At 44.0% G+C, this 12696-nt stretch overlaps 1 protein-coding gene across 1 annotated transcript in view; it reads left to right on the top strand.

The window, feature by feature from the left end:
• The window catches only part of NBAS (NBAS subunit of NRZ tethering complex), an 854371-nt gene that overhangs the window by 193944 nt on the left and 647731 nt on the right, over positions 1-12696 (top strand). The window contains exon 23 of the mRNA XM_069728113.1: positions 10475-10628. Coding sequence (XP_069584214.1) covers positions 10475-10628 — 154 coding nt within the window. The remainder of the gene's footprint in view (positions 1-10474; positions 10629-12696) is intronic.

Here is a 12696-nt window from a genome sequence, read left to right as displayed (position 1 = left end):
GCACCACATTTTAAAAAGACATCAACAAACTGGAGCAAGTTCAGGAAAAGCGACCATAATGGTGACCGGTCTGCAAACCATGTCCTATGAGGAACGGTTACAGGATTTGGGAATGTTTAGCTTGCAAAAAAAAAAAAGACTGAGAGGAGACTTAATAGCTGTCTACAAATATCTCATGGGCTGTCACATTGTAGAAGGATCATCTTTATTCTCATTTGCACAAGGAAAGACTAGAAGCAATGGGATATTGTATATTAGAAAAAAAAAATTGACAGTGAGGGTGATCAATGAGTGGAACAGGCTGCCATGAGAGGTGGTGAGTTCTACTTCCATGGAAGTCTTCAAACAGAGGCTGGACAGACATCTGTCTGGGATGATTTAGTGAAACCTGCTTTGAGTAGGGGGTAGGACCAGATGAACCAGGAGGTCCCTTCCAACGCTAACATTCTATGATTCTATGTAGGGTAGTGCTGAGCCATGGAGTGCTTTGTTGGTAAGGGTAATCGTTTTGTACTGGATTCTGGAGTGGATGGGTAACTAGTGTAATGACTGGCACAAGGTAGACACATCGGTGTAACGGTTGGTGAGGAATATGATCCTGGCTGCAGCATCCAAGACAGGTTGGAGAGGGAGGAAAGAGGGAGGCCGATTAGTAGAGAGTTACAATAGTCCAGACGAGAATGAATAAGAGAAACACTTAAGAGTTTTGCAGAGTCGAAAGAAAGGGTTGAATTCTAGAAATGTTTTTGAGGTGCAGATAGCAAGAGCGAGCCAGTGATCGGATGTGGGGGGTGAATGAAAGCTCGGAATCCAGTATGACCCCTTGACCCCAAGACATGTTGCTGGTGAGTAATGGTGGAACCATATACAGAAATAGCAATATTGGGCATAAGTGGGTTAGTAGAGGGAGAAAACACGAGGAGTTCAGTTTTTGACACGTTCAGTTTGATAGAGGGAGGACATGATGTTATTCACCATGTTCCATTTTTTTTCCTGAAAAACGCCTTAAATTTAAAAAAAAAAAAAAAAAACCTTGCAATTTTTTTTCTCTTCAAGATCCTATAGAAAAGTATCCAGGGCCAGAAATCGTGGTGTTTTCTCCAGTAAGTGCGCTAAAAATCCATAGTACATTGTGTAGTTCTTAATACATACACAGCCTTGAGGAGTTGGCCGGCAGCCGTGTGCTCACACTTGTGTGCGGATAATATCAGGCTACACAGATGGAATAGCAATGATCAGACACCTCGGCTTCCTGCAAGGACAAAGGATTTATGGGCAGAGAGCAGGAGGGCAGTGACGCCTGAAAACCGAACCTTGGCTTATGGGATTGTGCGCCGCGGACACTTTATTCCTGCTGCCCGGGGTGTAAGCGCCGCAGCGCTCCGTCTGAAATTGAAGCTCACTGGAATCCCTGCAGGAATTAGTCTGGGGTGTATTAGGCTGGCTCAGGAAATTCATTTCCAGCCTCCAATCCAGCCAACCGAAATGCACAATCCCCCGCTCCCAGTTATTTTACATGTAACGACGTCTGGGGTAAAGCTCTTATGCCTCCTGAATGAATAAGGAGTTTGTCTGGATTTCTGCTGCGGGATTATGTAAAGAGAATTCAGCTTCAGAAAATGACCTATTGTATACATTCTGTTTTAAAATATATTTTACATTTTTTTTTGTAATGTGTTTTTTTTATCATATCACATTTAAAAAATAAATTGGAAATCCTGCAGTTTGCACACTGACTAGGGCTATTTTAGTCTTACACTTGCTGTTTTTCTACTGAAACCCCTTTTAGCAGCCTTACAATAGGTGATGTCACAGCTCGCCTCCTCCTCCTGTACAATGACTAATAATATCTCTATACAGTTGAAACTATGGATCCATCATTCATCACCTTCTGTACAATGACTGATAATATCTAAATACAGTAGATACAACAGGATCCATCATTCACAGTACGTGATGTACAGCTCACCTTCTCCAATTCTTGTACCATGACGAACACCATCTCTATATACAGCAGACAATACAGTATCCACTAATTAAAATAAATATCACAGCCCACCTCCTCCTCCTGTACAAAGACCTATACCACCTCTATATACATGAAGACACAAAAGAGAATAGTAAAACCAAAAACACTCAGTTTGAAAAGTTCAAACTGAGTGTTTTTGGTTTTACTATTCTCTTTTGTGTCTTCAGGTTTCTTGGTGGTGTGTGAACATGATCCTACAGACTTGTTCACTGTGCAAGTAGCCCATGTGTTCCTGTTTCCACCTCTATATACAGTACAAAACACAAGAACCATCACTCACAATAGATGTCACAGCTCACCTCCACCTCATGTACAAAGACCTATGTCATCTCTATATACAATAGGTAACAAAAGATCCATCACACACAATGGGTGATGTCACAGCTCACCACCTCCTCCTGTACAATGACTGATAACACATCTATATACAATATATAGCACAGGATCCACCATTCACATTAGGTGGCGTCACAGCTGACACCCCCATAACATTGACCTTCACACACTCATTAGATGTGTAAAATAAGGTCTGAGTGAGTCTATTGCTGCTAAAGTGCATATTGATTCTCTAAAAGACTTAAGAAGTTGGAGTCTAGAACAGTGATTTCAAACTCAAATACACAGAGGGCCAAAATTAAAAGCTTGGAAAAAATTGTGGGCCAACCATGATATTTAAAAAAAAAAAAATGTTTACAACTGGGGAAATTTTTCTTAATAAAATATAACGCTAAACTTTTTCATATTGAAACATAACTTAAAGGGATATTCCTACAAAGTACATTTTAATTAATAGATTTTAGAATAATATATTAGAATAATGTAATATGGTATGTAAGAGCAGTAGACGGCATATGGCCCAATGGCCTAATTTAAATATGTACTAACAAAAGATAAAACATCTAAAATAATACATATAAAGTATTCAAACAGAAGTGCCCTTCAAACACCGTATGATACCCGTAATGTAAATTCCTCAATGGTTCCCTCCAGGAATTATGACAATACTGTACCTTTGACAAAGAATGGTGACCCCATTACAGTAGGATTCTCCAACTGTAATTCCCACACAGTACTCCATATAGTATTACGGGGCACTTACAGTATTTTTCCATTCAATGTAATGCCCTCACATAGTGCTCCTATACAGTATAATGCCCTCACATAGTGCCCCATACAGTATAATGCCCTGACATAGTGCTCCATACAGTATAATGCCCTGACATAGTGCTCCATGCAGTATAATGCCCTCACATAGTGCTCCATGCAGTATAATGCCCTCACATAGTGCTCCATGCAGTATAATGCCCTCACATAGTGCTCCATGCAGTATAATGCCCTCACAGTGTTCCCATACAGTATAATGCCCTCACGTTGTGCACCATACAGTATAATGCCCTCACGTTGTGCTCCATACAGTATAATGCCCTCACGTAGTGTTCCATACAGTATAATGCCCTCACGTAGTGCTCCATACAGTATAATACCCTCACGTAGTGCTCCATACAGTATAATACCCTCACTTAGTGCTCCATACAGTATAATGCCCTCACGTAGTGCTCCATACAGTATAATGCCCTCACGTAATGCACCATACAGTATAATACCCTCACGTAGTGCTCCATACAGTATAACACCCTCACATAGTGCTTCATACAGTATAATGCCCTCACGTAGTGTTCCATACAGTATAATGCCCTCACGTATTGTTCCGTACAGTATAATGCCCTCACGTAGTGTTCCATACAGTATAATGCCCTCACGTAGTGCTCCATACAGTATAATACCCTCACTTAGTGCTCCATACAGTATAATGCCCTCACGTAGTGCTCCATACAGTATAATGCCCTCACGTAATGCACCATACAGTATAATGCCCTCACGTTGTGCTCCATACAGTATAATGCCCTCACGTTGTGCTCCATACAGTATAATGTCCTCACGTTGTGCTCCATACAGTAGAATACCCTCACGTAGTGCTCCATGCAGTATAATACCCTCACGTAGTGCTCCATACAGTATAATGCCATCACGTAGTGCTCCATACGGTATAATGGCTCCACGTTGTGCTCCATACGGTATAATGGCTCCACGTTGTGCTCCATACGGTATAATGCCCTCACGTAGTGCTCCATACTGTATAATATCCTCACGTAGTGCTCCATACAGTATAATGCCATCACGTAGTGCTCCATACGGTATAATTGCTCCACGTTATGCTCCATACGGTATAGTGCCCTCACATAGTGCTCCATACAGTATAATGCCCTCACGTAGTGCTCCATACTGTATAATATCCTCACGTAGTGCTCCATACTGTATAATATCCTCACATTGTGCTCCATACAGTATAATGCTCTCACGTAGTGCTCCATACAGTATAATACCCTCACGTAGTGCTTCATACAGTATAATGCCCTCATGTTGTTCTCCATACAGTATAATGCCCTCACGTAGTGCTCCATACAGTATAATGCCCTCACGTAGTGCTCCATGCAGTATAATGCCCTCACGTAGTGCTCCCATACAGTATAATGCCCTCACGTAGTGCTTCATACAGTATAATGCCCTCACATTGTTCTCCATAAAGTATAATGCCCTCACGTAGTGCTCCATGCAGTATAATGCCCTCACATAGTGCTCCCATACAGTATAATACCCTCACGTAGTGCTTCATACAGTATAATACCTGTTGTGAATTCCGCTCTTGGGCTCCCTCCGGTGGTTGTAAGTGGCACTTTTGTGAGTTCTGCTCTTGGGCTCCCTCCGGTGGTTTTAAGTGGTATGGCTGCTCCTTGGATTTAGCAGTCTGCAGCTGCTTCCACTGATTGCCTTTCTGCTTGGCTATTTATGCCTGGCTTTTCCCTTCAGCCAGTGCCACTTGTCAATGGTTCCTGGTTGGATTCACATCTCTCTTGGATTTCCCTGATATCCTGACCAGTCCTGCAAAGTTAAGTCCTTGCTTTGCTCTTTTCTGTCCACATGTTGTGGACTTATTCGTTCTGTGCATTCTATGTTTTGTTCAGCTTGTTAGTATTGATTAATTCAGTTAAGCTGGAAGCTCTGGGAAGCAGATTTACCCTCCTGTTGTGAATTCTGTGGTCAAGCTCCCTCCTGTGGTCATGAGTGGTACTTCGGCTGGTTCTGTCTATGAGCTTCCTCTGGTGGATGTGAGTGGGGCTGCGGCTTCTGAGTTTCCTTCCTCAGATGACGAGGTTAAGTCGTTAGGTGCTGCTCTATTTAACTCCACCTAGTTCTTTGTTCCTGGCCTCCAGTCAATGTTCCAGAATTGGGCTTGCTCTCTCCTGGATCGTTCTTGTGGCCTGTCTGCCCTGCATAAGCTAAGTTTTGCTTGTGTTACTTTTGTTTGCTATATTTTCTGTCCAGCTTGCTATATTGGTTTTTCTTGCTTGCTGGAAGCTCTGAGACGCAGAGGGAGCACCTCCGTACCGTTAGTCGGTGCGGAGGGTCTTTTTGCCCCCTCTGCGTGGTTGTTTGTAGGTTTTTGTGCTGACCGCAAAGCTATCTGTCCTATCCTCGGTCTATTCAGTAAGTCGGGCCTCACTTTGCTAAAATCTATTTCATCTCTGTGTTTGTATTTTCATCTTAACTCAGTCATTATATGTGGGGGGCTGCATTTTCCTTTGGGAAATTTCTCTGAGGCAAGGTAGGCTTATTTTTCTATCTTCAGGGCTAGCTAGTTTCTTAGGCTGTGCCGAGTTGCATAGGGAGCGTTAGGCGCAATCCACGGCTACCTCTAGTGTGGTATGATAGGATTAGGGATTGCGGTCAGCAGAGTTCCCACGTCTCAGAGCTCGTCCTATGTTAATAACTATCAGGTCACTTTGTGTGCTCTTAACCACTAGGTCCATTGTGGTTCTGAATCACCTGTTCATAACACCCTCTACACCTTTAGTCAGGTGTGGAGATTTTTGTAAACTCTTTGTGGATTTTTGTAGTTTTTAATACTGACCGCACAGTAATCTATCCTGTCTTATCTATCTAGCTAGACTGGCCTCCTGTGCTACATCCTGGTTTCATTCTGTGTATGTCTTTTCCCTCTCCACTCAGTCATTACTTGTGGGGGGCTATCTATCCTTTGGGGATTTTCTCTGAGGCAAGATAGTTTTCCTGTTTCTATCTTTAGGGGTAGTTAGTTCTCAGGCTGTGACGAGGTGCCTAGGGAGTGACAGGAGCATCCCACGGCTACTTCTAGTGTTGTGTTGAGCTTAGGGACTGCGGTCAGTACAGGTACCACCTCCTTCAGAGCTCGTCCCATGTTGCTCCTAAACCACCAGTTCGGAACAGTGCAAGTGGCCAAAAATGAATTAAATGCATCTCAAAAGAAGGAAAAAAAAATTCTGAGCCATTTTTTTTTTCTGTGCTCTGTTTTGTCTTTTTTTTCCTCTTGATCTCTGGGTGGTTCAGTATTTATGCTCTGGCATGGATGTTCAGGGTTTATTTTCTCGTGTGGATCAATTTGCTGCAAGAGTGCAGAGTATCCAAGATTATGTTGTCCAGACTCCGGCTTTAGAGCCTAGAATTCCTACTCCTGATTTGTTTTTTGGGGACAGAGCTAAGTTTTTGAACTTTAAAAATAACTGCAAATTGTTTTTTGCTTTGAAACCCCGTTCTTCTGGTGATCCCATTCAGCAAGTTAAAATCATCATATCCTTGTTGCGTGGTGACCCCCAGGACTGGGCATTCTCCCTTGAATCAGGGGATCCGGCATTGCTGAATGTAGACGCATTTTTTCAAGCGCTCGGATTATTGTATGACGAACCTAATTCTGTGGATCATGCAGAAGAAACCCTGTTGGCCCTGTGTCAAGGTCAGGAAGCGGCAGAATTATACTGCCAGAAATTTAGGAAATGGTCTGTGCTCACTAAATGGAATGAGGATGCTCTGGCTACTTTGGTTTCACCTTTCTTTTGTAATTTTGGTTTTCATCCTCGTTTTTCTTCGGGGCAGGTTGAGCCTTCTGATTGTCCTGGTGTGGATTCTGTGGTGGACAGGCTGCAGCAGATTTGGACTCATGTGGTGGACAATTTGATGTTGTCTCAGGAAAAGGCTCAACGTTTTGCTAACCGCCGTCGGTGTGTTGGTCCCCGGCTTCGTGTGGGGGATTTGGTTTGGTTGTCTTCTCGTCATGTTCCTATGAAGGTTTCTTCCCCTAAGTTTAAGCCTCGGTTTATTGGTCCTTATAAGATTTCTGAAATTATCAATCCGGTGTCTTTTCGTTTGGCTCTTCCAGCCTCTTTTGTCATTCATAATGTTTTCCATAGATCTTTGTTGCGGAGATATGTGGTGCCCGTTGTTCCCTCGGTTGATCCTCCTGCCCTGGTGTTGGTTGAGGGGGAGTTGGAATATGAGGTTGAGAAAATCTTGGATTCTCGTTTTTCGAGGCGGAGGCTTCAGTATCTTGTCAAGTGGAAGGGTTATGGCCAGGAGGATAATTCTTGGATTGTTGCCTCCGATGTCCATGCCGCCGATTTGGTTCGTGCTTTTCACTTGGCTCGTCCTGATCGGCCTGGGGGCTCTGGTGAGGGTTCGGTGACCCCTCCTCAAGGGGGGTGGGTACTGTTGTGAGTTCCGCTCTTGGGCTCCCTCCGGTGGTTTTAAGTGGTATGGCTGCTCCTTGGATTTAGCAGTCTGCAGCTGCTTCCACTGATTGCCTTTCTGCTTGGCTATTTATGCCTGGCTTTTCCCTTCAGCCAGTGCCACTTGTCAATGGTTCCTGGTTGGATTCACATCTCTCTTGGATTTCCCTGATATCCTGACCAGTTCAGCAAAGATAAGTCCTTTCTTTGCTCTTTTCTGTCCACATGTTGTGGACTTATTCGTTCTGTGCATTCTATGTTTTGTCCAGCTTGTTAGTATTGATTAATTCAGTTAAGCTGGAAGCTCTGGGAAGCAGATTTACCCTCCACACCTTTAGTCAGGTGTGGAGATTTTTGTAAACTGTGTGGATTTTTGTAGTTTTTAATACTGACCGCACAGTAATCTATCCTGTCTTATCTATCTAGCTAGACTGGCCTCCTGTGTTACATCCTGGTTTCATTCTGTGTATGTCTTTTCCCTCTCCACTCACAGTCATTACTTGTGGGGGGCTATCTATCCTTTGGGGATTTTCTCTGAGGCAAGATAGTTTTCCTGTTTCTATCTTTAGGGGCAGTTAGTTCTCAGGCTGTGACGAGGTGCCTAGGGAGTGACAGGAGCATCCCACGGCTACTTCTAGTGTTGTGTTGAGCTTAGGGACTGCGGTCAGTACAGGTACCAATTCCTTCAGAGCTCGTCCCATGTTGCTCCTAAACCACCAGTTCATAACAAATACCCTCATGTTGTTCTCCATGCAGTATAATGCCCTCACGTAGTGCTCCATGCAGTATAATGCCCTCACGTAGTGCTCCATGCAGTATAATGCCCTCACGTAGTGCTCCATACAGTATAATGCCCTCACATAATGCTCCCATACAGTATAATATCCTCACGTAGTGCTCCATGCAGTATAATGCCCTCACGTAGTGCTCCATACAGTATAATGCCCTCACGTAGTGCTCCATACAGTATAATGCCCTCACGTAGTGCTCCATACAGTATAATGCCCTCACGTAGTGCTCCATACAGTATAATGCCCTCACGTAGTGCTCCATACAGTATAATGCCCTCACGTAGGACTCCATACAGTATAATGCTCTCACGTAGTGCTCCATACAGTATAATGGCTCCACGTAGTGCGGCATACAGTTCATTCATTTTAAATGCACTCTAGAAAATAAAAATGTTTCTGCATTAGAGGACCTGTGACTTGCACAAAAGAATTGCGTTAAATACTTGCTAAAATATCCTGATCTTACCTGATTCTGAAGTTCTTTTCCTTTTTACACTCTGTCCTGTATTATAAGACGTTTTGGGTGTGTGGTGACATGCTCAGCTCAGTTTCCATTGAGGACAGTAGAACTGAGAACAAAGGCTCTGGAATTTAATACTGGCTTGTACTTATTTTCAATTATTTTCACTGTATATAGTCCCATATATCACCAGTTTTTTGCTGTCTCATCTGAGAGCAGCATGATGTAGGGCAGAGACCCTGATTCCAGCAATGTGAGCTGCTAGTTTCAGTTTTGGTAAAATAATTGTTTTCTCTGCTGCAGATCTATCTGTTCTCTGCTGAGCTCTGTATATCCCTGCCCACATCACTGATTGGCAGCATTCTGCCCATGTGCACAGTTGTGTGGCTGTGGTTGGACTACTTGGAAGCAGGTGTGCAAGTCCTCTAGTGATAATCTCCTGCTGATAAAACAGCAATTTTTGTTTTTTAAATGAAAGCTACAGCAAGCAGCCCAGGAAGTGACACATTACTGGAATCAGCTTCTCTGTCTTTACATCATGATGTTCTCAAATTACATAGCACAGATCTTTTGACAGATTCCCTTTAAATATATTGGCATTATAGAATTGCACACATACTTGGCCGTCAAATATTGGCTGAAATTTTGTCAAAGGATATCACCGTCTGCCGTGGTATATTTTTTATTTCTTAAATTCACATATTTTAGGCAAAAAAAAAATCTTTTTTTTTTTTTAATGGGTTTCCTTAGACATTTTGCATTTGTTTGATTCTAAGGCTATGTGCACATGTTGCGGAATGGGGTGCAGAATTTTCTTAAAAAAAATCTGCATCTCCTGGCAGAAAACGCAAATGCAGAATTGCCGTGGATTTTGTGCGGTTTTGATGCGGATTTTGTGCGGTTTTCTGCGGTTTTTACCACTGCGGATTTCTATAATGGAAGGGTGCAGAAACGCTGTAGTTCCGCACAGAAGAAGTGACATGCACTTCTTTCCATTCCGCTGCGGATTTAGTGCGGATTTTTCTGCACCATGTGCACAGCTTTTTTTTTTTTTTGTTATTGATTTACATTGTACTGTAAATCACTGTGCGGAACTGCAGCGTTTCCGCTGCGGATCCGCACTAAATCCTCATCGTGTGCACACGGCCTTACAGGCTTTTGTTTCCCGGTACATTACTGACTGTAGAATGGGTTAACTGTAAATCTGTCTGAGTTTATTCTGATGGGAGAGTTTCTAACTATTTTATGTCTTGTTGGTGAATATGTGACGGTCAAGGTTCGGCTACATGTTGATGTGCTCATAACCTGGTAGAATCAGAGTACAGAGAAGAGTAGCAAGCTCACTGAAGGATTGCCAGTTAACTCATTCTGCAGCCAGCAATGTTCAGTATAACATGTAACAAACAAACAATGTCACATTTTCAATGAAACCCAATTGCAAAAATATTTGTAGCTTAAAATGTATGTATTTAATAAAAAAAAAATAAAATAAAAAAAGTCCCCAAATGTGTTCATATCCTAGTGGAATCTTGTTTTCCCTAGTAATGTCCTAGATAATTTGAGATCTGATTTCCATGTTGGTTCTGTCCGTCCTCAGGGTACAGGTGGAGCCCAGCTCTCCGGATCTGGCCGAGTTCCTGTACGAGGAGCAGCCAGAACTTCTGCCATACAGAACAGACAGTTTATCCATCGATATCGTGAAGAACTGGTACTGGCACCGAGCCGAGGAGATGGAGGATTACGCCAGACAGGTAAAAGGATCCTAGCCGGCCATTGTGAGGACGGCTCCTCTTCCTGCTTCCAGCTCCCGGTCAGTGAAGCCTCCTCCTCCATCTATGGACCATGTCTCCTAGGATTGGGTCCATAAGTGCTCAGTAGCTCAGATTATGCTACATACTGCAGATCCCACACATGTGAGGTTCTGCTGGGCGGCTGCCGTATTCTCCAGTTATTGGGTCATTGCCTTGGTGTCAATCAAATCCGTCCTGCAGTGTAGTAATTGGTCATCAGAAGTAAAATTCTGATCACTTCTGTTGGGGTATGTTCACACAGAGGTTTCTTTTCCAAGCAGATTCTGCTCCAAAAGCCACATAAAAAGCACCCCTTTAATAGCAAATAAGCTTCCTATACACCTTATTGTGCTCACAGTGCTGTTTCTTTGTCCACACGAAAAATTAAGAAGCACGTGGATTCGTAAAGGGGTTCTGCTTTAAAGCAGAAAAAAAAATGTTTAATTTCCAAAAAGAAAAAAAAAAAAAAGGAAGAAAACTCTGGCTGATTCATTGCACATTGTTTTCGACGTACTAGAAAGCAGCGGCACTGTGCGTGTGCGCCCCTCATTGCTCCACTTTACTCCCCCACCCCCGCACATCACCGACCTGTCCACTACACAGCATTCAGAGGAGCTGAAAACACAAAACGCTAGTACAATTTTCATCACGATTTGTTACAAAGTTGGGTCAAAGTTTTGGATGCATAAATAAATATGATTTGATAATCCTTAAATGTCGTTATGTAAACTTTGCATAAATTAATTGTACAGGCGAATATAGTAAACTCTAACATATGTATTATGAGAGTAGAACCCTTTTTTCTCGGTCTCCCATGACAGCACTACGGAGAGAGGGGATCCGCCCTTCAGGGACAGGAAACCTACAGATAAAAGGGCGGTACCTCTCCCTCGCATCAGTTGGTTTCCTGTCCCTGAACAGGGAACCTCTTTCCGGTGGTACCTGTTATGAAGACCGATGGACCGGGACCGGGCAGTCGAGTTCCGGCAGCGAGGAGGCTCCTGCCGCAGCTTGTCCGGCTCCCGAAGCCGCCACCGCTGGAACCGAGGGGTTCTTCAGGGTGAGCGGAGGGAGAACGCCGCCGATTCTGAGGAGAGGAAGGGACGCTGGATCACCCGGAGCTCCTGTGCCGATAAGCGCACGCTCCGGGTGTACTAAGATGGCCGCCGCTCCGGAAATGCGGCAGGACTTCCGGGTCATCGCCGCGCGCATGCGCGGTAGCTTCTCTTCTCCCTGGAGGATGTGACGCGGGACCGGAAGTGCGGGGAACGCCAGAGGTGGCGCCAAATACAAATAGGGAGATGGTGCACACATAGTTGTCGCACCATCTCCCTGTAAATCATGGAAGACAGCGATCCACAGGAGCTGCAGCCTAGGCAGCAGCACCATAAGAAGACAGACCCTAAGAGCGCTAGGAGTAGGTCCAGCAGCCGTTCTACACAGCGCAGCAGGTCTGCTGCGAAGACTAGTTCACCTCCTCGGGAACCTTCCATTCCAGACCCAGGGCCCCTTCCAGAACCGGTACCTGCCTGCACGTCCGAATGGTGAGTTGATCTTCGTGAATGTATATTTTATAATAGGGCTCCCTCTTCTCCCTTAATAGGGAAAGAAGAAGTTGGAGAAAAGGAAAAACAAATCCTGCCCCATCTGTGACAAAGCTTTACCAGTAGCCTGGGACAAAAAGCTTTGTAAATCATGTATCCAGTGTGTGCTATGTGAGGAGACTCCCGACTTTGCATCCGAGCTAAAAAATATTATTAGATCTGAGGTTCAGAATGCTGTATCTTCCTCCAAAAAAGGGAAAGATAAAGTAAAGGAAACAGTACAATCCCACTCTGTCCGATCCTCATCTGAAGACGCAGATTCGGACGATTCTGACTCCTCCCTATCCTCCTCCGAGGAAGATTCAGGCCGACATTGTTTTCCACTCGAGGAAGTGGATGCCTTAGTGAGAGCCGTTAGGGCTACTATGGGGGTGGAGGAGCCTAAACCTGACAAAACAGCCCAAGACGTAATGTTTGGTGGCTTG

The sequence above is a fragment of the Ranitomeya imitator genome, chromosome 5 (genome assembly GCF_032444005.1).
Source record: "Ranitomeya imitator isolate aRanImi1 chromosome 5, aRanImi1.pri, whole genome shotgun sequence".
In the NCBI taxonomy this organism is placed as follows: domain Eukaryota; kingdom Metazoa; phylum Chordata; class Amphibia; order Anura; family Dendrobatidae; genus Ranitomeya; species Ranitomeya imitator.
Note: the sequence above shows the minus strand (reverse complement) of the source record. Positions and strands in the feature narration are given on the sequence as shown.